This window comes from Charadrius vociferus, unplaced genomic scaffold (assembly GCF_000708025.1).
Source record: "Charadrius vociferus isolate BGI_N301 unplaced genomic scaffold, ASM70802v2 scaffold498, whole genome shotgun sequence".
In the NCBI taxonomy this organism is placed as follows: Eukaryota; Metazoa; Chordata; class Aves; order Charadriiformes; family Charadriidae; genus Charadrius; species Charadrius vociferus.
The window spans coordinates 3799026-3825640 of NW_009649588.1; the positions used below are offsets into that span (position 1 = coordinate 3799026).

Consider the following 26615-nt stretch of genomic DNA (forward strand, 5'->3'; position numbering starts at 1 on the left):
GCAGAATTTACAAATGTATTCCTGATTCTGCATAGGATATGTTGGAATAAATACTGACTCACTCAGTTGGAATAAATACTGACTCAGTCATACTGTGGGTTTTTTTCACTTCACAAATATGAAACACGTACGTTTCATAACACATCCAGAGCACTGTAGTGAACCTATTGTCTCAGAGCGGGCCTCCAGCGGGCCTCCAGTAGAGCAAAATTTTGCTTTACTATCCATCAGACTTTGTCCCATAGAGAATTGTCTATTACAGTATTTGTGCAGAATGCATTTGTTTTAGATAGAAATATTTACTCACAAAAAGTTCCCTTAAAAATTCAAATATTTATTTACGCAAATATAGCGCTCAATTCCTAGCATTCCTTTGCTTATCAGTAATCTGCAGTAATTAGCAGGCGGTCTTCTGGAGTGACAGAATTTAGATCAATTACACAATGATTACTTAATGGTATGATCATCAGTGCAGTTGCCTTCTACATAGAACAAGAAACCTAATTCTGCCTAACAATTTAGAGTGTTTGTCATTTTCTTTCTTTATTTTTGAGGTATGATAACTCCACCATGTCAGTAAAGCCTTAATTCAATATATTTAAGTGTACATATATTTGCTATTATATCACATTTAAGTTACTAATAAATTGCATATTAATAAATTGCATCTCTTACAGAATGTCCCCCACATTTGAAAAGCAATCATACGGTTTTCTTAGACTTCATGATAATATTTGGTCTTTACGCCCTGCGATGCCATTACTGGCTAGTGGGAGACAGCACTGTCTACAGAAATTAACTGAGAATCAGAAAGCTCGTCCCCTGGCAATGCCAAGGGACTTGAGACAATTGTGGACATTGAAAATCACCTCTCTGCCCACACCATCTTTCTGTGTTTCTATTTTCTTCCTCAGTTACAGTCTGTGTATCCTATTTAGACACTAACAGCTTTGAGGCAGGAATTGTCTCCTACTCAACAAATCCGATCAAAATTTTAGCTAAGGCTTCTTAATAAAACTGGCAGCATTAACAGCCTTCACGCTTCCTGTTATGGGATGCACCATTCCTCATTTGCTGTAGTTCAGTTTATAAAAATGCCCTCCATGCATGCTTTGAGGGTACGTACAATGTTTTAAAAATTCGCACAAGAAACAAGTCCGTGCCAAGATTCCCTTAAAAAAAACCCATGGCCAAAATCTCAATTTGGTCTGTAAATCTTTTCATGCCAAGTAAAAATCTTGGTATATGCTTTAAATGATTTCAGTAACTTCTGTTTATTCACACAAAAACTCAATGAAAAGTAAAAGTCCTTGTACATTTAGATCAGCACCTGCTTCTTAGCTAATCGAATATTCTAACAAGCATGTGGGATACCCAAGAAAATAATCAAGACTCATTAATTAGCAGAAATAAACCAACAAATTTGAAATACTGTGTTGGCATTAAGTCTTGCTTCACATGATTGTGCATGAAGGAAGATGCACAAACATTTCGCCTCTGGATATTGCATTTTCTTGTTTGTATGACAAAGCAGCAATAGAAACTGAGCAGTGTGCCAGTGGTCCACATTAAATGCCTTAGACTACGTAATAATTAGAGAACAGGTTGTCTGCAAAACAGACAATTTCAAAAAAAAGGAGTGAAAAGGGAATGGGAACGTCAGTAACTGTATTTAGAAAAGTCATTCTGTAAAAATATGGTAGATTTTCATTAAGCTATTTGAGCTGAATAATACTAGATTCTGAGACTTCTGCAACACGCTTTAACATAAAGGATCACGTTGTATCAGTTATGTTGCAGGTTATCCCAAATTAATTGAAAAAAATAAGGCCTTTTTTCCACTCACACTAATATCCTGATTTCTTAGGTTGGGTGAATAACATATCATAGCTCTTAATGATGCTTGTAGCTTGATGACCTTAGAAAATAGTGTGACAGAAGAGCTATGGTTTGGTTCAATTCCTCTATGTGCTTCACATCTGGATGCCCACAACCTGGTCCGCGTATACTGAAATTCACCTTTTCTCACTTGGTAATAATACTCCTATTATACATAAGCCATTCTCTCAGCAAGGGAAAAGAAAATTAGATGATGCAGTTTCTGGATTTAAACCAGCAGATGACTAGGGCACTCTGAACTACTACAAAATATCTTTTGCCGGTTCTACGTACAACAGAGCTCCTTGCCTCCAGTGATCCTCTCTGAGTCAGTCTTATTTCACCACATTCCCTCTCACTGAGGTGATCTGACAGCACCACGCGGCACATCGAGTTGAAACACAAACCCTCAGCTTTGCTTCTACTCACCAGGGGCTGGGTGCCTAACAGCTATTGAGCTCAGACCCTGAAACAAGAAAAGGGATTTCTTATGTTGCTCCTAATGATTCCTCCGGTTAATTCAGGAATGGCATTGACAGTCTCCAGGGAGAGCTACACTTACCTTTTCTTAGCTGCTGGCATGACTGCTGAAAAATAAAGGCTTTGAAAGAAATTATGGAAGGGGAATCTTTACACTAATAGAGAGTCCTCAGGAAAAAGGAAAGTTATATATTCCTCTGTATTGCTAGAGGTGTTCCTTGGGGATAACCAAGAGGCTACTCAGATACATAAATATTTGCTTAGATAGCTTTAGGAAAATTATCTACATTTATTTTCAATGCCCCACACATTGCTTTCAAATAATAGTTACCTATAAACATCGCCTAAAATACTTATTGCAGCAAATTACTTCTGTAATGAAGCCGACTGCTTCATATCCAGATTAAATTGCACTGCATCAATATCTCTGCCTTTCTCCAAAAACACCCACTAAAAACCAAAAGACCCTCAGCTGTGAAGTCCTTGGTCTGTTGCACAACACGTTATGTCTTCCCTTTTCTTTTTTTGCTTTACTAGAAATAGGGAAAAAAACCCACTTTTAAAACAGACCTTTCAAGAAACAAAATTTATGCAAGCTCTTTCCCATCGTTTTCACATGCAAGCTAATTTTTCTTGTGATTACTGTGAGTGTGTATTTATTGCATTCTAAAAATACAGAGCCGTCCCCCAGCTAAAAATCGAGCCTTTCTCAGATGTAATTCAGTTCACAAGGTATCACCCACTTTAGCTCCCGAGCTCTTACTTGAAGCCTGCAGACCCTAAAGGAATTAGTCCCAAAGCATTCCTCATTTTAATGCAAAATTATTTCTAAGGTTTCCATTACATGGGTCCTTGGCAAATTGAGGAACATCATATCAGGACCTGAAAACAATAAATACACCCGCTCTCTTTACTGGTCGAAAGGCAACACGTTCTGTCGCTTTTGGGAAGTCACCGCTATCTGATAGCTTTTCAGTAGCCTATGGGAAATATGTTTGTCAAGTTCAGAAAGGACAAACTTTTAGCAAAAACCCACCATCACAATTGGCACTAATTGGTAGTTAAATTGACAACTGGAACTGAAGCATCCTGACAGCACCAGGGGTGGGCCCTACAGGTAGAAATTGAAAATCATTTACTAAAGCAATGTTGGAAAGACTAAACAATCATAGGGCATCTGCAGAATATCACGTGGAAGGTTCTACTTAATTTTTCATACTGTCACTTCAGCATTTTGCATGCATACTTGGAAAACATTTCAATTCATTGAGAGAAAGATAAAGTGTTTAGATCAATATATTGAACTAAAGTACACAAGCTTCTAATTCTTCACAAACAAAAAAAATTCTCAATGTTAGGTACATTTTTTTCAGATGATTAGAAATCTTTGTGGCTTTAGAAAAAAATGACAAGGAAATTTAAGCGAATAATGTGAAAGTAACATCATGGGATTCAAATGCCTAAGCACACACAGTGTAATCATCATGTATACCATTCCTTTTTTTTTTTTTTTTTTTTTTCAAAAAAACCCAACAAAACACCAAAAAAAACCCAAACAAAAACCCCAACCCAACTCTTTAAAGTTATTCTACACTTATTGCCTACGAAGTCTAAAATTTAAGATGCAAATCACATCACAGAGGTGTTCTCGCTTTAGTAAAGAAAATATAGACAACCTAGAAGGCGCCTGGTGTTTTGATGGCTGACACTTTACTATGCAGGATTCATAAGCAATATGACATTATAATGCATTTCTTTAAGCGTTTTCCACATTAGTGGCCCATACTGGTATGTGAGACTTTTTTACTCTATTGTTTAAACAGTGTGAACCAGAAATAGAGGAGGTATCTGCCTCTTTGAAGTTTTTACCAGTCCAGTTGTATTAGCTGATATATAAGTATTTTAAGTTGTGACTACTTAAATGATGTTTATATCATGCCCCCAAACTGGAGAGATGGGAGCATGAAAGTGTTCAACCTTACTCAGAAATATAAGGAAATGACATTTCAGAGTCTGAAGATACATCTTGTTTGTTAACTCTAAGAGAAATCAGTAAAGTGATTTTTACACTGTCGTGGACACTGTGGGCTCACTTCAGTCAAACTGTCCTTGTTTAAATTTATACATTCCAAAAAGAAATTTCTTGGAACTTGTACTTAGTTAAAAAAAAAAAAAAAAACCAAATGAAATTTGTGCAGACCCAGGAATTTTTGATTAAAAACCACTGCTTTATCAGGCTTCTATAAAATGTTGTATACTATATTCATTGTCTTTGCAGCTATATTTAAGTGAGTTGTTCTCGGAGCTACTTATACTCCTGCTTACTAAGCTGATTTAGACCATGTAAACTGGAGCATTCTATGAAGTATGCAGTCATCTCTTCTTCAGAAGCACACAAAAAGCAGGGGGAATTAGTATTTGCCATAAAGAATACAGTAGCAAAATAAATGATACATTTCAGCTTCTGGGAGTTTATTAAACATAAGTAGGAAAATTAGTGTATAATTATGGTTGTTGCAAAACAACAACAAAAATCTAGGGCTCAGAAAGCAATGTTGACTTTGCAACATTTCAGATACTGAATATTTTATGGAATGCATTTAAATCATAGATAGCAAAACATACAAGTGTATATTAGAAGGAAAAGAGGAGAATCTATATAATATGGTGTTCTGATTTCTTTTGTTCTAACTTGGAAAACTTTAAAAATGCATTATTGCAGGATCATGTTATACCCTATGAAACCTACATGAAGGCTATGCTACACCTATATTTCACAATGATTTCTTCCATGCAGGGAAACAGCATGCAATTCATCCCTAAAATAATGAGAGCCTGAGTTACGTACATTTCTGGTTTGTATCACTTAAGTACAACAGTATTTTCAGGCAGCCATTATAATCACGTGCTCAATGCAGGAATAAAAAGGAAACCATATGGAAAGAACTTGTTTAATTAAAACCTTGTTTACTTTGCATATATGTATCACCTGTACTTCAACAAAACTATTTATAATTTTAAACAAGTAAGATTTTACCATTTCCTTGTTAAGAGAGAAAATGTATGTTGGCAATGAAATCAAACATTGCATAAAGCATGTATAATGTAGAACATACAGCTTGAAGCTATTTATAAGTGCTCTCTGCATTTCCAGGTTCCGCTTTTACAGTATCACAGCCTGAAGCACTAAACTGTGAAAACACGATGCCTCTCTACTGCTCCTCCTACAGGAAAATTATTTCTCCTCTAAGGGCCTGAACCTAAGCCCCATACATCAAGGGAAAAATCTCCATTGCTCTAAAAAGCAAAAGCTGCCTAGCTCCCTCATCCTACAAAGCATACAGAAAACACCTGCATTTAACAGAGTGAAAAAACACATACCATGCTAAGTCAGAAGCAAGAAAGAAAAACTCCACAGTCACAGATTAAAAACGTCTACCTGAGACTCCACCGCACCGAAGAGCTGAGCTGGCCACGTTCCTCCAGAGCCTCAATAGCTCAGTCTGCTTTGTTTCCTCTCCTGACCAGGCTTCGCAGAGCCACTTCTCAAGAGCTGGCACAGCTCTTCCACCGACCTCACACCACTGGTGTGACACAGCAGCCGTGCGTGTGACAAAAGGGCTGGTCTGCCCTGGCCTGCTCATTTTACAAATCTCTCATCACAGAGACTGTGTGCAAAACGTGCAATATATTACTTTGGGACTGGAAATAGGTAAATTCAAAAAAGTCTGGAGAAGGTTCTGGGAAAAACCAGGGAGTACAGCTGGAGGAGTGATGTCACAGAAACAGCACCGATCTGGGTTTTTGCATCTGGATCTAACTGATGATTCATTTAGTAGTAAGTCAGGGAATATAAAAAAAAAACCCAAACCACCAAACTTTTGTCACCTTTGTTCCCTCTTTTGTTCTCTCCACACATTGTACTTACAAACGACAACTCTTAACACATTAACTATCCCAGATTTTTGCTTAAAAACCTCTATTAACCCAGGTCCTATCCATTTAAAACATCACAAATAACACGTTCCATAAAACAGGAGCTACAATTCTATACCCAAAATCTACTTTCCGAATGCTTTTTAACTCTGTTATCTATTTCATTGAGAATTCAGTGTCTGTCTCCTGTGAAAGAACAGTAGCATTTGCTACAGCACAGATTTCACAGCACATCTGCCATGGTGCTGTAAATGCATGCAGAGGAGACTGAGGAAATGCAGCACTGGATATCAAGTAAAAGTTCTATCCACCTAATCAAGTCCACAGGGACCGCGTGCCGTGTCACAAGACATACCACTCTACACTTGAATGAGGTTGTCAGCCACTGGGAGGCCTGCAAACTGCTGACAGCAATATGCGGTATATGGGGTCTTCTAAAGTAGACACAGTAGCTTTGTTAAGTACGTGCCTGTTTCTATGGAGGAAGAGAAAAAAAAAAAAAAAAGAAGTATGACAGGGTATTTATAAATCTATCCTTCTGTATTGTATTATATTGCTGGGAACAAACCCAAACTCATTGGAAATATATCACACGAACGTGAAAGAGGTTACTTTGTAGGTTTCTCAAAATGCATGTATACATTTCTACATGTATGGATCAAAACAATATGGAATTTATTATAATACCGTGTGTCAAAATAAATCTAATATTAATACAGACAAAAAAAACCCCAGAATGTCCATAGCATTTTATAGAGAAATGTCATAAATTCAGAAATCAACCTGAGATAAGTGTTCACACTTTTTTACAGATGTGTGAACTCAAGTAGAGCTGCTTATTTTAAGTTTGAGCTTGATCCTACTGAATATGATGAAAATGGACATTAGAAGTGCATGCTGTTCAAACTCACTGTAAGAAGTTCAAGAATGAAAGCAAAGGATTTTCTCCTGTCCTTTCCTTCAGTCATTGAAGAAAACCACCATGCTTTAAGAAAGAAGTCACATTAAATCCTCCTATTAGTCTCACCCCAGATTCTTTCATTTATTAGAGCAAATACACTGGGAATGTATTTATTAATATATATCCATGCAGAACAGCAATGACTTAGTACCTTTTGAAGAGCATGCAGTTGTATTGCAACATTTCAAATTCTGAAGAAGGGTCTTTATGCCTAGAAGCCGTTTCTCCTGAAAAAACTAAGCTGCCTAATAAAAGACAGTACTTATCTGTAAATCCTGTCTTGTTAAACTTCCTCTGCACCTCAGAAACTTTGCAATGAGATCTTTTTAACTAACAGAACAAATGCATAGACTTTATATTCAGGCTTTTATTTAGAAAGTGATTTGTATTCTGTTTATATTTATTAATCTCATTTTTCAGTTTTATTTTGCTGATATACATTTCAATTCCATTAGAATCGAATGCTTCTACTCAGTACCTTTCCACATACTGACATGAAAAACATTATTTAAGTATCAATATTATTTTAAGCAATTCTTAAGAGCTGAGCGGGCTTTAAAGGTATATTTGAGAACATACGTAAAATTCTGCTTGTGTGTATATTATTTCTGGTTGTGCAAAAACTTATATTTCCTATCTAGAGCACCAAATTACATGTATGTATAAATCGTATGACTATGAAGAGTACCACATACACTCTACAATAGTGTAGAAAGAGAGAAAAACTGCAACCACAACTTACATAATCAGATTTGATTCAAGAATGTTCCCTTTGAAGCAATTAGCTGTCAAATAATAAATTTGTTTGGAGACTATATTAGTACTTTGAACATGTAAGAAGCACATACAAGCAACACTGCTTCTATAATGGCACAAAAGCACATCTGTGTCCAGAAAATGCAGCAAACAGTGGCATACATGTTTGGTATCGTTCTTTCCACAATACTAAGCCTCTCTAATTCACTATATTGTATTTTACAGAGTGCCCTCCATTCAAAGTCTGGCCAAAAAAAAAAAAAAAAACCAGAAGAAAAAAAAAAGAAAATCATGGTAAGTCATAGGGCAGAAAAATAGTTGCCAAAGAAACTCACAGAATGAAGGAGATACCCCAAGTGTGTAAATCCTTCAGCAGGGGGCAAAATCGAAAGGTTGCAGGAAGAATATAAGTAGAAAAGAGACGAGGAAGAACTAGGTAAGTGCAAATCTACTGTGAGTTCTGAGAAGGAGGTTATTTTAAAACTGCAACGGATAAGAAAAATGAGCATGACAGAGGACAAACCACAGCCCGACTTCATGGAGGAGAGAATTTTGCTTGTGACATTCTGTACACCTTTAAGTTTTGGGAAGAAGGATTGCCAAGAACTGTAATTGAGGGAGTTGCTGCTTTATAGTCAGGAAGGATTAAGAGCAGCTCTGAAAGATGTGGAGTACCTCTGTTCCCACTGACAACAGCAGAGTTTGAAAGTGCCCATAGTACTCGTAAACCTTAGGAAAGAAAAATAAGTCAGAAATATAGATGATTTCTCTGGAGAGAGTGAAAAAAATACAGACAAGAATTACAGGTATATTTTAAGCCATTTTCATGAATAAACCAAGGACTTCTCCCTATGGGAGCAAATTTCACTTTTTGCTCATTTCTATCTGTATCATGCAGTGTTTTAATTACGCAGCAGTCTCAACAAATAGATTGTCACAGCATTTTAGAGTAGCTAAGTCTATTCAAAATGCTAGCAGAAGACAGGATAATGTCTATATTGGTTTGGCTTAGTTTAACCCACACACTTCTATTCACTAATGACTTGAACAATTCAGGATATTATGTCTACCAAAAAACCCCCAAACTTATATTGTAGAAATATTAAGACTTGGATACACCCTGAAAATCAAAATACTACAAAGTAGAAACTCAGGATTCTTCCCAGCTACTCAAAAGCAACTCAAAGTTATTTTAAAAGCTTGACCAAAATATTCTAAAAAGAACGTGTTGGATAAAATATTTTAAGATCTGAAATAAGCAAATCACTCTCTTTCTGAAATCAAGATACGTTACTAACCACAGAAAAACAAATGAGAACAGATATATAATGTTATAAACTAAATTAACATAGTACTCAAAAGTTCTGGATATAAAGCTCATTACGCTGGCTGACCCTAAGTTTCAATAGGAAAGTGCCTACTCTAGGGAAATTTTAGGAATGCCCTTGATGTGCGTTGTCTTCAGTAACAGATATAGATGTTGACAGTCCCTGTATTATACTACATGCTATTAATTTACCAAGAGAATTTCCAAAATTATCATTAAAATAACCGATGGCTACCACTTTTGTTCTTTAGCTTTTTTTTTTTTTTTACTCTATTTCAGTAGCCAGGTAATATGACCATAATGTACCTGGTTATTCAAAGGGAACTGGACTTTAGTGACAAACAATCCAGGTATTTATAACTGATCACTATAGGCCAAACATGCATTTAGGTACAGATAATTCTTTTCTAAGAATAATTCTAAAGATAATTAATTCCTCCTGAATGCACATGGCCCATGATCTCTTTTTAGAGAAAGTGCAACGCTGATTCACTGACTGGTGATAATACACTGAGCTACAGAATAAGCTAATGCATGGCAACAATCAAAGGTTTAAGGCAACAGGCAAGCTAGAACACATAGAAAAACATGATATTTTTCCTTGTGTTATCTTCCTAACTTTGAAAGTAAATTACAAAATCGGTGCCAATAACGTTATTTCATATGTGTGCATATCAGGACCCCCCTATAAACTAGCACCTTCTAATTTGCTGTATATACCACACTTCCGATTTTGTTTTTGTTTCTAAAAAAATTCTCAGAGCATAAATAACTTCTGTGTAACCAGGTCAGAGATTGAAAATGACCTATAGGTGTATCAACCTTTTTGAATGAATGAATAGGAATGTATTTTGAATGGATAGGAACATATTATGAAAAGCTGCTTTGGTAAAAATCTTCAGCTGACAGAGGTGAAGTGTGGTGACTAACGATATTAAAGAAAGGATGTGTATATGCTTTTGTATCTTTGTCAAATTAAACACGTATAATTTTGTTGTAGAGAGAAGGTTTGCTAATCAGGAAACCACACACTTAAAATGCGGTACATTTAAAGCACAAATGTATGGATATTAGAGAAGAATTTCAGAATAACAGAGCACCTCAAGTTCGAATTTCTTAGAAGAGTCCAAATGACTGAAGACCTTCACATGCACATTTACACACTCAGAGGAAAAAAAAACAACATAACAAATCTTGCCTTACCCGGCCAACTAGTATTGGTTCAGGTCCAGAAAATTCTTCTAATACAAACATTTGATTCCAAACCCAGCCTCTCTTGGAACGGTTCAAAACTCTTTGTTCTTCAGGCAGCCTTTTTAGTCCTGTACTAGATCCGCTTGGTAGTACTTGAGATTGATTCATTGGAGCCATACAAATGGAAGGAAGGACAGTAATCCATAATATTATTAATGGAGTCCATGTATCCATAAGCATTTCCGTTAGTCTTTCTGGCATTGTACCACAAGCTACGCAAATCACCACAGAAATGAAATTATTATTTTGCTTTCCTCCAGACTGCAGCAATCCAATTCATCATGCAGTACAGAACATTTACTTACAGCTCCTCCATGTGTTTACAGCACAGTCAAGGTAAAAATAGCTTAGATTATAAAAACATGATCCATTGAGTTTTCCAGTCATTAAAGATTCCTGGTGGAGGGGAAAAAAAAAAAAAAAAAAGTCAAATCAGTGACTAAAGAGCCTGGGAAAACATTCTGCAAGATATTACTTACTTTTACACCATAAACAAGGATTTAAATTTGTAATACGTAATACTAGGGCACATTAAATGGGTTCAAAAAAATAAGATATTATTTTAATTCCTTCATTGCCTGAAATAGTGAGAGAAGACCCAGAGAAATGATTATACACACTCAAGAAAACATTTTACTTGCAGTTTGTCTTAGGGTCTGAAGAAGCTCCCAGCCTTCTTGCTAGCCTGTTCTTTTTATGTAGTCAACTACAAACACTTAGCATGTCAAATAATAAAAGTCAAACAAAACAATGTTGTTGCATACAGACTTATTCTCCTTTCCTCCACAAGAAAAAGAAAAATGACTTCTAGTAAGCGTACTCCAGCAGTACATTCTCATTTTAGCAATCATGTAGCTGCGGCAGCACACAGCTCAGCAAAACCTTCACAGCCCAGCATAGGACCAGGACTGGTAAGTCCACTGTGAAATCCATGATCCCCAAACCAGATCGCTACCAGAACCTAAGTCAGCTCATTTATGCGCATCCGCACTACAGGACTCTCAGTCTCTCTCTCTCTCTTTTAGAGAAAACACAGTCAGATTTTATTTCAAAGGCATTTTCCTTGATGGACACTTGGGAGCACTTTGTCTTTCCTTCCCCACCTACCCTTTCATGTATTAGAAGTCCACATCAGGTTTCATCTCAGTGTAAATATTCCTTGAAATGGACAAACAAGTTAACATAGTAGGGCTTGCTAATGCCACAGTGATTGGCAAAACCTGAAATGCATCCATGGATCACTTAGAAAGACAGATGGGACACGGCTCAGGGAGAAGGGCTGCATTACAGCTACTCTAACGAAGCTGGAGTTCTCGAAAAAGATTCCTGATTCATTTTCATCGACTGATTCATATCCAAACAATCTCATGAGAAACCACTATATACAAGATAGGTAGAAATGTCTACTCTTAAGCTACCACTGTGTCTTAGGCTGTTTTTTTTTCCACTTTGTGTTCCTATTGTTGCATGTCCATGAAAATCTTGGGGGTTTGGGGGTTTTTTAGGGGGTGAGTGGGCTTGGCTTGGTTTTTTTTTAGGTTCATACACACTCATGGAAGAAAATTGCTGAAAACATGAATAACACCAGTAAAAGTCAGCTGTTATTTTAAAAGCAAACAATGTAAAAAGTCTTTTTTATTTTTTTAGACTTCAGTAATTGCCAAAGCAACTGTGAAATCTGTTGCATGAAAATCTGAAACTGTGAGAAACTTGTCTTGTTAAAACGGGAGAAGAGCTGTTATCAAACTAAAACTCAATATCTCAAATAGCATGGAAGAACGGTAAGCTAATAGTGCAGTGCTTTGACAATGCATCAAGAATGAGGTGAATACCCATTACAGAAGTAACTGTGGCTTAGAAACATCGTTTAGGCCTCATTGCTGACTGAGATGGAAGGAAAGAAATCAGAGAATACAATGTGCTCTTGCAATGAAATTTTGGGGAAAATGTGAGGGAAGCAAGAAAGGCCTTTGACCCTAGAAACGGGAAAAGGATGAGGAGCAACCAGTCCACTTGCTTGATGGGAAGGGTCTGGCAAGTCACCCTCCAAAAACCCTCTTTGGTCTAGGGAATTAAACGGAGGTTTCTGCCGCTGCTTTGTCGCGCGTGTTAAAAAGCTGGATTTCCTGGGGCAGGTCTGGTGGTAGAAGGTATCAAAAGAGAAAAAAAGTCAAAGCTTGAATGTGTGGGATATAAAAAAGTTTGTTTGTGTGGAATCTTGGTGAGTATGTGAGTGGACTTGTGGGTGCGTGTCTGCCAGGGCACAGATTTTTCTCATTCCTTCAATGGCGCAAGAATTGAAACACAGGAAAAATAGAACCACTGTAAAACACAGTAAGAGTGAACATCTTCAAGCAACATTAGGGAGTAAATTCAAAACTGGGGGCATAAATTGAAAACCCAACTTGAGAGTCCTTTTCTGTAGCTGAGGGGTTTCAGTGTTTACACACAAAGTGATTTTTGACCCAGAAATAAGAGGCCCACCAGAAACCAAATAGTACACTGCACCTTTGTCCAAGAAAGCCTCAAAAAGAACCCAAGTGGGCCTTGGCTGACTTTCTTACTCTGCCAGTACAAATCGGTATAGTTCTTTCTACTCACAGGACCAAACAATAATAAAGTAAAGCACCTCTTTTCATATTCAAGAGGCTTTTTAAAAACAATTCCTAATTAATCCACACAGGCTGCCTTCTGAAAGAAAAGAAATAAATGAGATGAAACGATATGATGCTCACAGAACCATTTTTGTTTGAAGAAAGAACAGGATATTTGTTTTTCAGACTGCCACTCTAAATCCTTGGCAAGCACTAAGTTCATTTCAGCGCATCTCTCCTCAGTTCCTCCCCCAGACCTCCTGCCTGTTACTCGTCACTTACTCCAATCAAATTTAGGTCCTATCCTCTACCGCTAACGTGTAAGAATCACTGTGACTGGACTGTCCTCACAGTAGCTTCCTATTCAGCAATACCTTAGGGCAAACAAGTCAAAAGCACACCAAAAATATTAGTAATGCACATACCATGTCATTATACCTGATTTAATTAAATAACCTGGTGAAGAGTACAGTTACACAAGCTTAACGAACACAAAACTACGAGATTCAAAGTAGCAACAGGAGCATTAGGCAATTGTTAGGGCAGGGTAAAGAAAAAAATCTGATGGGACTTTTGCCTGTACCAGTGTACTGCAGGAGAATATGCTCAGTGTGTACGAGTACAGCTGGCTAAATGTCTCTACAGTCCAACCTAGACTGCTGGAGCCTTTGAAATTTATTTGAGAAAGAGACTCTCATTTGGGACTCGCTGCTCGATCAGTGAATTATGGCATTTTCCTTGTGCAACGTATGGAGATTGTACTGTGCCCAAATTTCTTTACCAACTTTGAAAATGAATTTTCTTCTTCCTGGGAGCAAAACATCTTGTATGTGGTTGGGAGCTGACAGAAGGCATTACTAAATACTCGGCCCTACAATTTTCATATTGGCTAGTTCAAAAATCAAGAAATGTCTGTTAGTTAAATTATCATTCTCTGGATTAGACATGTAGGAGAAACTGATATGGCAACTGAAACAGGCTACTATCATGATATAAAAAAGCCACATGTAAAGGGAGATCTGGCAATCAGGGAAGACTAGCAGGTGAGAGACAGTAGCATTTTGCTGCCTGGTATTATGCCAGGGTCTAAAGAAGTGGCGAGTATGGAATGACAGCAAAATTATTCCAGTGAAGCCAGAACTATCTTTTGCTAAGCAACCAAAAGAGGACAAGCACGCGGCCCTTGAAGAGTTTATTTTCACCCTCATAAAGATTTTGTTGGTGTGGATAAAAGCATAATTTTTGCTTTGAATTTCCAGGTATGGCCTTGGGCTGTTTTCTTTAACAAAACTTCACTGTTCTTCTAAGTGGTTTCTCTGCATAGTGCATGATATATACAACTATAGATACAACTCTAATCCAGTAAAGCTGTTTACAAAACAGCTTTAGTTCTCCATGCATTCCTAAGAGGGGAAGTGATATTTAAAATACAAAGAATTTCTTTAATGTAGCAAATAGATGAAAGACAAAGTGACACTATGTCAGGTAGCGGAGATTCACATAGCTGTCTTATGTTTCAAAAATGTAAGAGCGGATTCATAAATTTGGTTCTCCATGCGCAACCTACAGAGAAATACAGATAAAGCTAAGCAACTTGTTTTCCACTTATGTATGGTGCTGATATACTTTTTGAAAAATATTATTCTATCAACAGGAACACGCATCTTGGAGCGCTACTTGTACAACTCCAGACCATGGAGTGCGTAAGTTTTATTCAAGTGCAACACAAAAAGTGATTAGAATGAAGCAGAAGTTTATAACCTAAGCCTAGAACACAACTAGCACACCAACTTCAGAAATTAATATAATATACATTGCAACCTCTTTTGGAACTAAAAATCTATGTAGGTTACTTGTATATATACTGCGTGCAGAAAGTTAGAGTCAGGTCTGACAGTAGGTAGTTACAGCAGATACACTAACTGACGACAGTTCTCATTTTGTGTATGCGTGGTGGAAAGCTTTATGATGGTAGCATAGGTGATGTAACAAATTTTGTTACAATTATTTTAGAATCATCTTGTAGCTTTAAAAGGTGAACACTGGAAAGCAGTAGACTTGTTGAAAAGATTAATAAAACAAGTTTAATATGTAAAGTTCTTATTGAAAAAGAAGCAGATGTAAGATCATAAAAAGCTTTAAAAAAAAATCAATGTATTTTTAGCTTTCAAACCACAGAATACCTATCTGGTCAAGTAAAACACTTTATTACAATGCTAGTGCATTGATTTACACCATGATCTTAGTTTAAAAGATTTTAGAGCCACTCTAGCGTTTCTTCACTTAAGGGATACAGAGGGTTGTCATAAGAATTGCACCTAAGTTTTTTTTCTTTATTTCATTCTGCATTCACCTTATCATTTGTAGTAATGATATGCAACAGCCAAGTCCTCTGACCTCACTATTTCATCAGTGTGGATTTTATCAATTCCTAACCAACAGTTATTAAGGTAAAAAACCCCAAACAAACAAACCAAAAATTTCATTCTGCATTCACCTTATCATTTGTAGTAATGATATGCAACAGCCAAGTCCTCTGACCTCACTATTTCATCAGCGTGGATTTTATCAATTCCTAACCGACAGTTATTAAGGTAAAAAAACCCAAACAAACAAACCAAAAAAACCCCAATCTGAAGTACTGGTTTATTTAAATAAGGTATATGACAGAGGCCAGACAAAAGTTAGTGCTTTTTGCCTAAAGCAGGTTTTTTTGGTAGAATTTTCAGGATCTTTTCAATTTTGTACATTAAATGACCCCTTCCGTATGCATTCAGAAGACAGATATCAAACTGCCAAAATATGAGGATTTAAACGGTACAGAAAGGCAACTGAGTTCCAGTGAAAATGTTTTAGATATCTTTATGCGTAATCTCTACCTTTGACGCTAACTCAATACAAGCAAATCCGCATTACAATACAAGCAGCCTCGAATAATTGATGAGAGGTGTTCATTTACTGATCACCTAGAGAGTTCCATCCAGCACTGTGCGACAGCAGGCAGACAGCCTGTGCATTTTACAGCCTTCCTTCGGAGCCTCCAAATTCCACTCGACCCACATGGGCTTTTGTGTCCAGAAGAACAAATTTAGATTTAATTTCTGCCAAGAAATAAGGATCCTTATTCCTGCAAAACAGAGCTGTGGGCAATAGTTGTAACATAGGTTAGGAGAATAAAATAGGAAGGTTAATCAGGTGTCCTTGACAAAATTTACATCTTGTGACTTCCTTTATCTGAAATTCATTAAGCAACACTGAGTTTCTCTTTACACTGTCACAGCTCATGATCAAGTATTGTATTTCCCCTGTCAATAGGTCTGCAAACTTGGGATCCATTTTGGCAGCCTGTACACAGGTATAGGTAGTTTGTACCGTTTAGTGCGTCTCAAGCAAATTCCTTGTTATTGTTCAAATTACTTTTTTTTTTTTTTAACTCCAGCCATTTATCTCCTTCCTGAGTTTTTTTGCCCCCACAGTAGCTAGAGTATCTTTTGGGTTTTTTTTTTGCTTCACACTGTTGCTCCTGTTCCTTAAGCTCGTTAGGTTTACTTATACTACTGCAGGTATTGGCTACACCACCACTTATGCTTCCTAGTCCCATTTCCCAAGGATTCAGACAGGGTCCTTTTCCATCAATAGCAGCAACGATGCAAAGCCTTTCCACCGTGGGAAGCACAATTATCTTTCCTTCATTGATCCTCTTTTGGCAGTACAATAGACGCTTAAGTTTTCAATAGTAAAAATATAAGGCCTTAGTGCCCCAGTCTCACTTGTAGGAATAATTCTTGCTCATAAGAGAACTGTGGTAAGGACTTTAATTTGTCATTAAAGCACAACAAAACCAAAGTCTATCAGAACAGAACTATTAAGACACCATAAATGACAAATAATCACATCATCCTTGCCTGCATAACTTTGCTACGTACTCATCCGGTTTCCAGTACACAGCCATTGTATCGTACCAGAACTGGATTTTAAATTACCTTGGATGAGGCAGCATTCTCACGTTTCTGCTGCAAAGGAATGTGTACTTCTTGTCATAAACAATAACTATTGTTCTTCAGTGGATTACTCATTTGTGTAAAGATTACTCACATACCACCACCCCCAACCCCCCAAATTAAAATTAAAAAGCAATTCTCCACCGCACCGCGAGATGAAGAGGGACTGAGGCTGTAAGCAGACATGCTGCTATGGCAGTGGCTGAGATCACGCTTACAGTGCCGACTGTAAGTGCCACTTGCGTGCCCTGCCAGACTCTACTGCCTCTCTTATCTGCCAGCGTAACTGCATGTGTAGTCACTCCCTAACCCAGTTCTGTCAAAATGATCTTGTTAACTTAAACGCTTTTAATAGTAAGGTGTTTTTTAAACCAAATCATTTTGACAGAGCTGGGTTAGGCCGTTGCTCGTGCTATTCTTCCACCGAGAGCAATTTTAATTTCAGAGGGTTTTGCTCCACCCCCCACCCCCCCCCAACATGCCAGCTGCATGCTTCCAATAGTTCTCCATTCCCATTCCTTTCTTCACTGCAGTTTACTATCCCTGCAGTTGTGCTATTTGCAAGGCAACACTGTAAGCCAGACCAGTGAAAAGTGGGTTTAAAAAAAAAATGCATCAAAACTGTGTTTCAAGAAGTCTTTTCCTTCAAGTTTATAACCCAGATCATTGCACTGATCTAGTTTACAGCGTGGCTGCACAAGCAGTTGCATCAGCACAACTACAGAGCCCATAAACTACAGGACAACAACAAAAAAGTTTTGCAAACAGCTGTGCTGCCAAAGAGCGCATGAAGTTTGACTCTGCTTTACAGAGCAGGCAGAGAAATAGTTGAATCAACAAAACTGAGTGAAGGATAACTTCTGGAAAAGAGGAGAGAAGAAGCAATTAGGGGCAGGGAAACTACTTAAGTAAAACAGACGGACTCCTAGTATATAACCATGCAGTCTGATGCAGCTCCGTTCATGGATGCTGGCAGATTTTAGGGATGGAAACCTCTCCCACCATCTCAGCTGTAGTTGCGCTGGAGTCAGATGTGCTGTTCTGAGAAGAGTCTCTGTCAGGAGCGGACCTCCCCGTGATCCTGACCACCAGCAGGACCCACCACCGCACAGCAGAGAGGGGCTGAAAACAGCAGCGAGCCAGCAGCAGATTCTGGGCCATGCACATTCTAGGCATGGCCCCAAATCATAATTATACTTTGTAGCTGCTCTAAATTTCACTGACTAACAGTGATTTTAAGGGACGGTTATGTCACCTGGAGTTAACTGTAACACAGAAAAGCATTATCCGCGTGTCCTTTCCTTTGGCCAAGCACCTGAAATTGCCAAGGAAGGAAAATGAGACAGGAAATGTTATGCTAACTCTGCTATAGCAGCAGGGTGACATACTCTTGAAGTACACTTTGTGCTGTCAGAGATGTGCAGGAGAGGATCCTGCCAACAGGAGTGCAAATCAATTGTCCAAGTTTATTTTGATATTTTATATGTGGCAATTTGCTTATGGCTGCCTGGAGAATCAAAGGCAGTTATATAAAGAATTACTTATTTCAGCAACAATGGTAACAGGCACTTCCTCTCTCTCGGTTAGATGTTCTGTCCTACAGACACACAGAGTAATTCAGTGTGCAAAGATATGCCACCTTATTTCTTACGCTTACTCATGGACTGCTGCTCTTTATAGTTAAAGACATCTGAACAGTTCTTTAGGTTATTCAGTTAGTTATTAAGCAGAGTGTTTGTCAGTCTTTGCATTGGGCGTATAGCTGACGGGAATCATACACTTGCACTGAGGTAATACAGACGTGCAGAAATATACATGCCAGTACAGAAATGCAACAGCTTCTTCAGTAGTTAGTTATTTAATATTTATTCATCTTGCTATAAGATTATTATTAGCAAAAGCAGGTTACTTCAGTTTTAGGGGTCCGTTTCAGAGGCAGAAGGAAGGAAGGGTTAGAAAAGCTTTTCTAAGACAATTCTTCTCCCTTAACTTCTGTACTCCTTTGCTTCAACTAGGAAACACCGCGACTGATGTTCTGAAGTAGAGATGAAGCTGCTACAGGATATAGGTCATTACACAACTTGACTAATGCTTTTGGATAAAGAGAAAATGATATGCACGTCACATTGAAGTATATCTTCTTTAATCAAAGTAATATATTGTAACAAATTGTTCATTATTCTTTGATTGCCTAACATGATACTTTATCATATCTACAAAGTCTATTTTATGTTAGTACTACCTACATGTTTTTTATGCTTTTTGGCAAATTTGTACTTTCAGGAAATCCTTTTCTGTAAAAAGCAAAAGAGTATCCTGGCCCTGTGATATTGTGCTTATTGTTTAACTTCTTTTGGAATCCATGTAATTTCTTACTGGGAATATTTTTGTTACTCTTCAAAAGTAAAATCAACACTGACCAACCTTTAAGCTGCCAAGACTCTGATACTCTATATGTAAAGCTGTCAGTCTTTCCAGAAGTGTTCACTATTTTACAGAACCAGAGCGCATTTAAAAAATACCAAGTGTGTTGTGATCACTTCCAAACTAATTTTTCTACTTTATTTTATTAATTGCACTGTGTAGCACTCAGGAATTCCACTCATGAATCCAACTATGCCAGCCATTGTGCAGATACAGGACCAAGAGGCAGTACGTGCTCCACAGTTTGCAATTGAAGTAATATCAATTGTTTGATGGCATTTCCTCTACGGTGAAATTAGTATCTACAACATTTTAGCGATTGGAGTTTTGGGTTTTTTTTGTGGATTTTTTTTTTGTTTTTCTTTAAATTTTTCATGACAGCTGATACCAAAAGAATAGGCAAGAAATGACGATAGAGCTATTTTAGATCCACTGTAGAACAAAAGGGGGATTTGCAAACTTCCCCGGTTCTCATACTTAGAAAAGAAAAGAAACTAAAATTTGGGTTTGGGTTTCTGGGAGTCAAATACTCCACTGATGTGTCAAAACATCAGTCCACCTCACACCGCTGTGCTGAGAAGCTCATGATGCAGGCTCAAAACAGAGAGGGAAGAAAAGTCAAAATCTTTTTGAACAAGCAAGGTGGTCCAGAAGCTTAAAGATGACAAAAGTAGTTGTATCTACATTGCTTTCATTCTATAGTAAGAAGAAGAAAGGAACCAAAGTAATTTTTATTCTCTACAGTCCACTGATTAAAGCGATTTTCCTTTGACTAAAATAGAACTGCATTACATATAGATTTAATATCTTCAGCTCATGCCAACCTCATCTCTCAAACCGATGCTCATTTTTACGAGGGTGTATTACATAATTTGAAGACCTATATCACTTTTAAAGGAGAGAGGGGAAAAAAGGCGAGTTGTGCACAACATGAAGGGAGCTCATAAAAAGGCAAACAGATTGGCCTGCGACTGAGAATTAGGTGTTAACCATGCTCTGCCTAGGGCATCGTTTATCGTGAGAGTTTCAGCAGCTGGGATGTGCTTATCCAGTACTTGCTGAAAAATGTTTAAATATTAATGGAGGACATAAATATCTTGCTTTCTGAGCTTCTTTTTCAGTCTTTTTTTTGATATACAACAGAGCTTTCATTGTCATTGGTTTTCTTTAAAGAATATCTGATATTCTCAACATAATTAAACAAAACATAACAATTCAGGAAAAACTCACAAGTTTTCCTGACATTTTTTGCAATTAAATTAAGAATATACAATTATGACTCGTCATCATGATTTAGTGAAAGCTGTATAAACTTTCCAGCCATATGCATGTGTATGTACACAAAAAAAAAAATCTTTAAAAAGGAAAAATGTGAACATAACGGGACTTTTCTAATGACATACGGTACTGCTGAAGTAAATACTCAATACTACTCAAATATTTTTTGCTGAAACACATGAAGTTAGAAGTGAAGGTCTTTAATTTTGCATCATTGAATTTGATAGCAGTTTTACCATCAACTCATTTGAGTTGTTTGGAAACAACAAGGGTCTTTCCAACATGAAAGTTACTTGATTTGCAGTTGCCAGGTCGAGGTTTTTGTTTGGGTGGATTTTTCTCATTTGTTTGTTTGTTTTAATCTAACTTTTGGAAAAGCACAAAAAATAAAGCCCATAGACTAGAATACAGAACTCAATCCAAACTTCAGCGACATTAAGAATTAAGTTCTGATGATCTGTTACCTACACGGCAATCATAGCTGTTACATTTAATCCATAAGAGCAGTTCACATCTAAAATGTTTCTCAATTGCAAAACTCAACTAATGAATTGCACTACATCTGAATGCATACAGTCCATTTGCATTAGTATTTAGGGATTTAGGTTTAATGATTTTTATACATATATTAAAACCCCATAAAAATCATCATATACATGTGTATATTTTACACGATAATCAGTGACTGCAAAGGAAATGGATTTAAACTGTTATCCGAATTCCTCAAATTAGGCTGAGCACTGCTTCCCAGCAGTAAGCTACTTGGACCGAATGTATACCAATTTAGAAAGTTGAAACTGTGAACTAATGACTGCCAAGACCGACTGCTTTCAAAACATTTTGAACTCCCACATCCAGTTGCAAAGACCTGAGCAAGACACACTGAGAAACACCATTCTGAGCTTGTCTATGACTTCGGCACCACAGGGTCCAGTAGACACTTCTCATGGAAGGTTTCACTTATTCACTTCTAGGACTGGCTGACATTAGTCACTTCAAATCCAAGCCAAGGTGCTGATCATTCTCAATGCAAATGATTTTCATGAGACACACCACGCTCAACACCTTGGAAAATCAATTCCGTGAGTATTATCATTGCAACTCCTGGATAAAGGCTAGCCTCGTGACCAAGGCAGGTAGAAATCAGTCTCTTGCCTGGAGTCAGATGCTTTCAACTCTATCTGGTGGTAACTGAAGTGGTTCAGAAATCATCTCTCCTTTTCAGCTTGCACTTCCCACTTCAGATACCACCAGCATCCAATGTTTTTTTGGGAACAAAATTTTATTAATATAGTTGAAATGTCACAGTGTTGATGTTATTTACTTGGTTGACAAAACGGGAAACGTGCTGAATAGATTCCAGAACAAAGGGTTCTATCTGAGGCGGGGTCGGGGGGGGAAATATATATATACGCACACTTTTGAAATCTCAAATTGGACTTTATTTTGTTCTATTTCTATCTATTGCTCAAATAGTTATGTTCAGAAAGCTATGAAGTGAGCCACCTTTTCTATGGCAACAACACTAAGAAAAATGTTGAGTTTCCATCATCTAATTTAATTCTATTGATGCGATCTTATGGTAGCAATGATGCTTAAAATGTTCCAAGCTCAAAATGCCTTAGCATTTCCCTCCCACTGAAAGAATTTAGTTTGTATTATTTTAAACTCATAGTTTGAAAGAATCTTATGATACAACTATAGTGTATACTGTAAGCATACAATTGTCAGTATTAATAGCATATCCAAAAGGTCAGGCTCTAATAATATCAACACGGAAAACAGAATAAAAAAGGAATACTGCTAAGATATACAGAATCTTATGGTTATTAGATATGCTACAAAAATACCTGTTTATACTATGTAGCATGAACAGCTGCTTTCTGTTACAGAGTATGCATAATCATCACTTAGAGGTATGCAGCAACAAGAGCTTAAAGTACACGTTTGCATTTCCTTCTTGTTCATAAACTTAGAGGCCATTATTTTTTCTCCTTGAAAGTCTCTCAACTTTTGGAAATGAAATTATCTGTATATATCAAGGGTCAAGTAGGTGGGTTCCATGCCCCTAATTTCAGTAAGTGGCTGAAATTGTCCCAGCTAAACTCTGTAGGGCACTTAGGTCTTCTGAAAAGATTTTAAAAGATGAAACTGTCAACTGTGTGAGAAGAAACAGAAAGAAATTCAGGAAGCACTTCACTGGGTAGTAGACCTAAATCTATATCCATGGCTGACTGCATGTTCCTACTTGTAATGGTTCTATACCCTGAAGATGGGTATACAGTATATTTTTTTCTAGAGAATACGGTGCAGCCTATGTTAACAGTGACACAAATAAAGCATCCAGGGATTGATTAATTTATTTGGTAAAGATGCAATATTATTGGAAAAATTCTGAAGATCAAACATGACAAAGAAAGTGAACTTAAATCTGACTGTGGGACTACTTCCCCCTTGTAAAAACTCTGTTCTGGACCTCAGTAGCAGGAGCTGATGGGAATGACTAGAGTATACTGAAAAAGCACTGAGCCATTTCATCTAAGGAGGATTGTACCTCATCTCACAGAGGTGAAAACTTTTTTATTTTTCAATGAAAGATGTAAAAGAAGTAGATGTCATATACAGGGATACTGCTTATTAAAACCAGCTGCATTTGTTAAGCAGGCACACATAATTCTTATCGATTTTTTTAATATGGAAGAAAATGTCCAAAGTCAGTTTCTTGGCGAGCAGCCTGCTCCGTTAACAAACCGCTCATCTGTATAACTTTAGAACCAACTTGCATGAAATACTTCAATCTCCACAGACGCTGAAGGCCCTCTGCTTATAACTAGGCATAGAAATGAAAGTTTTTTATCGCCAGGATGCAAAGTTTAAAAAGAAGAAGGGAGAGTTAGTAAATAGCAAGTCTAGGAAGAAGCTAGCAGAAAGCTGCGCTCATTCGGTATGCAGTAAGGTAGAACATCAAGGCTGAACGGATGAAACCTTAGACTAGAATATCACATAATAATCACTTCCCTTCCTAGGGTTTTTCTGTTGCAAACATCCATACAATTAGGCTGGGAGGTGACACTACAGAGAGCTTTTGGTTTTTGATGTTATCACATTTTTTGGCTGTGAAATTTGATAATTTCACAGGTATGCAAAATACTAACTTCTTCTAGCTGCTTTATCATTTTATTTAAGACAGGTAAAACATACACTAGGGTAATTTTTCGGTCTTCTCAATATATGTGTTATTTACTTATATTTACTAAGAAGCCAATTAGGAAGTTTCTTCTTGTTCATAACTGTCTGGTATTGACCGTTGAGGAGGAATATCGTTCATACAGAAGTACTGCATATTTCTCTTTATCCTCATTCCAGAGAAAGTCTTGAAGAATTTCCAAAAGAGGATGAGTGAAGTTAAGAGGATTCTTTATCTACAGCTTTGGTAGTTATCAGCTCTATTCTTTAATTGAAACTGAAGTGAGCAGCTGTTAGCTTCCCTCCTATTAAGCACTAACACGACAGATTTGAAACAGTAAACAGTTAATGCTATTTGGTATCTTAAAATCAGCACCCCCAAAAAAAACATCTGGATGTGATAGCCAGAGACACAAATGGCAAGCCCTTCATGTGATCAAGTTGGCTGTTTAGAAACATCAGCCTTCATGAAAGTTGTACGAGTATTTATTACTACTTTCAGAGGAACGAATTGTTTGCATGAAACAGAGCATGTGTGTTTGTGCTCATCTGAAAGAGAAGAGGAGGGAGGGAAAAGTGAGGGCATAGAGTTTGATACCTGTTGGCAACACGAGCAGGTTTGTGTAACGCCGTTATGTGCCAGGTTGGATTGATTCCACTCTATTTAGTCTGGTACTAAATGCAAACTGTTTGAATTGAGACAGATTCAAGACATGACTGAACAGCAATGAACCGCAAAGGAATTCTTGCCTATGTTAAGTGGTGTCACCTTCATGGTGGTAGGCAGTGTCTAAATAAGGATTTGAATTAATCTCTTCTATAATATCCACATAGAAACTGCCACAGGCTTTCTGTGCCAAAGCTTTGCAGTGCCTCCCAGGCTCCCCAGCCAAGCACCGTATACAGGTCTGATACTGTCTAGCAAGGATGCTGTCTGACAGCTCCGGGCTCCCGATTGGGATGCTGCTACCCAGCAGATACTGTAGCCAAGCAGAATGTAAGGACGTGTTACTCCTCTGCCTTCCTCAAAGAGAAGACGAAGCATTTAGTGGAACAGTCTGCTTCAGGGGTCGACAGACTCCTGCATTTCTTCTCCAGGAGCCTTGGCAGTCATGCAACTAACGAGTGCCTGGAGCCAAGGGGCTTTCTCCCTCTCCAAAGTTTCAGCTGGGTGCATTATCTGTTTAGTCAACCTAAGAAAGGGAAGGAAAACAACTTGCGGGACAGGGATGACTCCTGGCTACTTATGGCTAAAGATTCATTCCCACCTCCGCTTTTAAGAGAAAGAGCAGGATTTCTGGGATGCTTTCCTCTCTGAAAGTAGGAAAGGAAGCTATCATACCATTCCTATTTATTTATTTATCTAGGGGGTGCAAAGCTTTGGGCAGAGGGAAGGTGGTGATAAATCAGGGGGATTTCGCCCCCCTCACGGTTCTTCCAGCCTCCTCCTCCCTCATTTACATATCTGGCTGGTGGGTGATTTTTATTCTCAGCACGAAAACTGCAATCTATTTCAATGCATGAATGCAGCCCTGCATCTATTCAACACAGTGAAATAGCCCAGAGATTTATTGTACTAAATAAGAAAACAAGGAGAAGAAACGGGTTCTCCAGCCCTGGAAGCAACCCTCTGTGATCCAAAGTCCTCCCGATCCTTTAAATGGGGGGAAAGAAGGGGAAAAAAAAACAAATGAACCCCCCAAAAATACCAAACGAGGAGGAAAAATAGCCACACCACCACCGCTCCTCCTCCCAAAGGAATAATAATAATAAAAAATCTAATGAGTATTGCATGACATTCTCATTATTGGGAATTTCAAAACATCTGACTTAATGAGCCACTACAGTTCAGCCTAATACTGTACCCATTAACGAGGAAGACACTCGCACAGTGCACCTTGCAAGAACACAGACACTAAGTCAAAAAGAAATCTACAGAGAGACAGCCCTCTGCCAGCAAGACATAAATAATATTAATAAAATGAATACTCACTCTTTCAAGGACCAAGGAAACCGCCTGCTGACAGCCACTTCACGCACGGATTGAAAGGGTGAGGTAAAAAACATTAGCCAGTCCCTGTGAACAGGCAGGATTCTCCAGATTTTCTTTTCATGCTTTTTGAGGCTGCTGATGCTGGAGGAGATGCTGGTTACTTAGCTTCTCGGGTTTCTGTGCCTGCATGTTAAAGTGCAGTTATTAATTTCTCCCTTTGCACAAGCCAGCGGCAGCAGCACGTCTCCGGGAAAGCGGGGATATTCCAAATAAATCCACTAATTCCGGGTGTGAGCGCTCCAACGTGCCTGCCTGCCAAATGTAACTGTGAAGTGATGTGGAAAAGTGAGCTGGGAGCCTCCCCTGACAGCTCTTATTGGGCTGATCTCGGAGGCAGGTCTAGCGCTTGGAAATTCATGTAAGCAGTTTTGGGTGGTGGTTTTTTCCCCCCCTCCCTCTCCCTTCGCACCCCCCACCCCGCCTTTCACCCGGTAAGCACACAACTTTTCCACAGACCGCGCAGCCGCTCCTTCCCCGCCGCCGCCGC

General features: G+C 38.0%; 1 protein-coding gene across 1 annotated transcript in view; it reads right to left on the reverse strand.

Annotated features, from left to right (window-relative positions):
• Positions 1-26397, reverse strand: part of CDH8 (cadherin 8, type 2) — a 152005-nt gene extending 125608 nt beyond the window's left edge. The window contains exons 1-2 of the mRNA XM_009890390.1: positions 26069-26397; positions 10542-10988 (exon numbers count right to left, since the gene is read on the reverse strand). Coding sequence (XP_009888692.1) covers positions 10542-10793 — 252 coding nt within the window. The 5' untranslated portion in view covers positions 10794-10988; positions 26069-26397. The remainder of the gene's footprint in view (positions 1-10541; positions 10989-26068) is intronic.
• Positions 26398-26615: the final 218 nt, after the last annotated feature.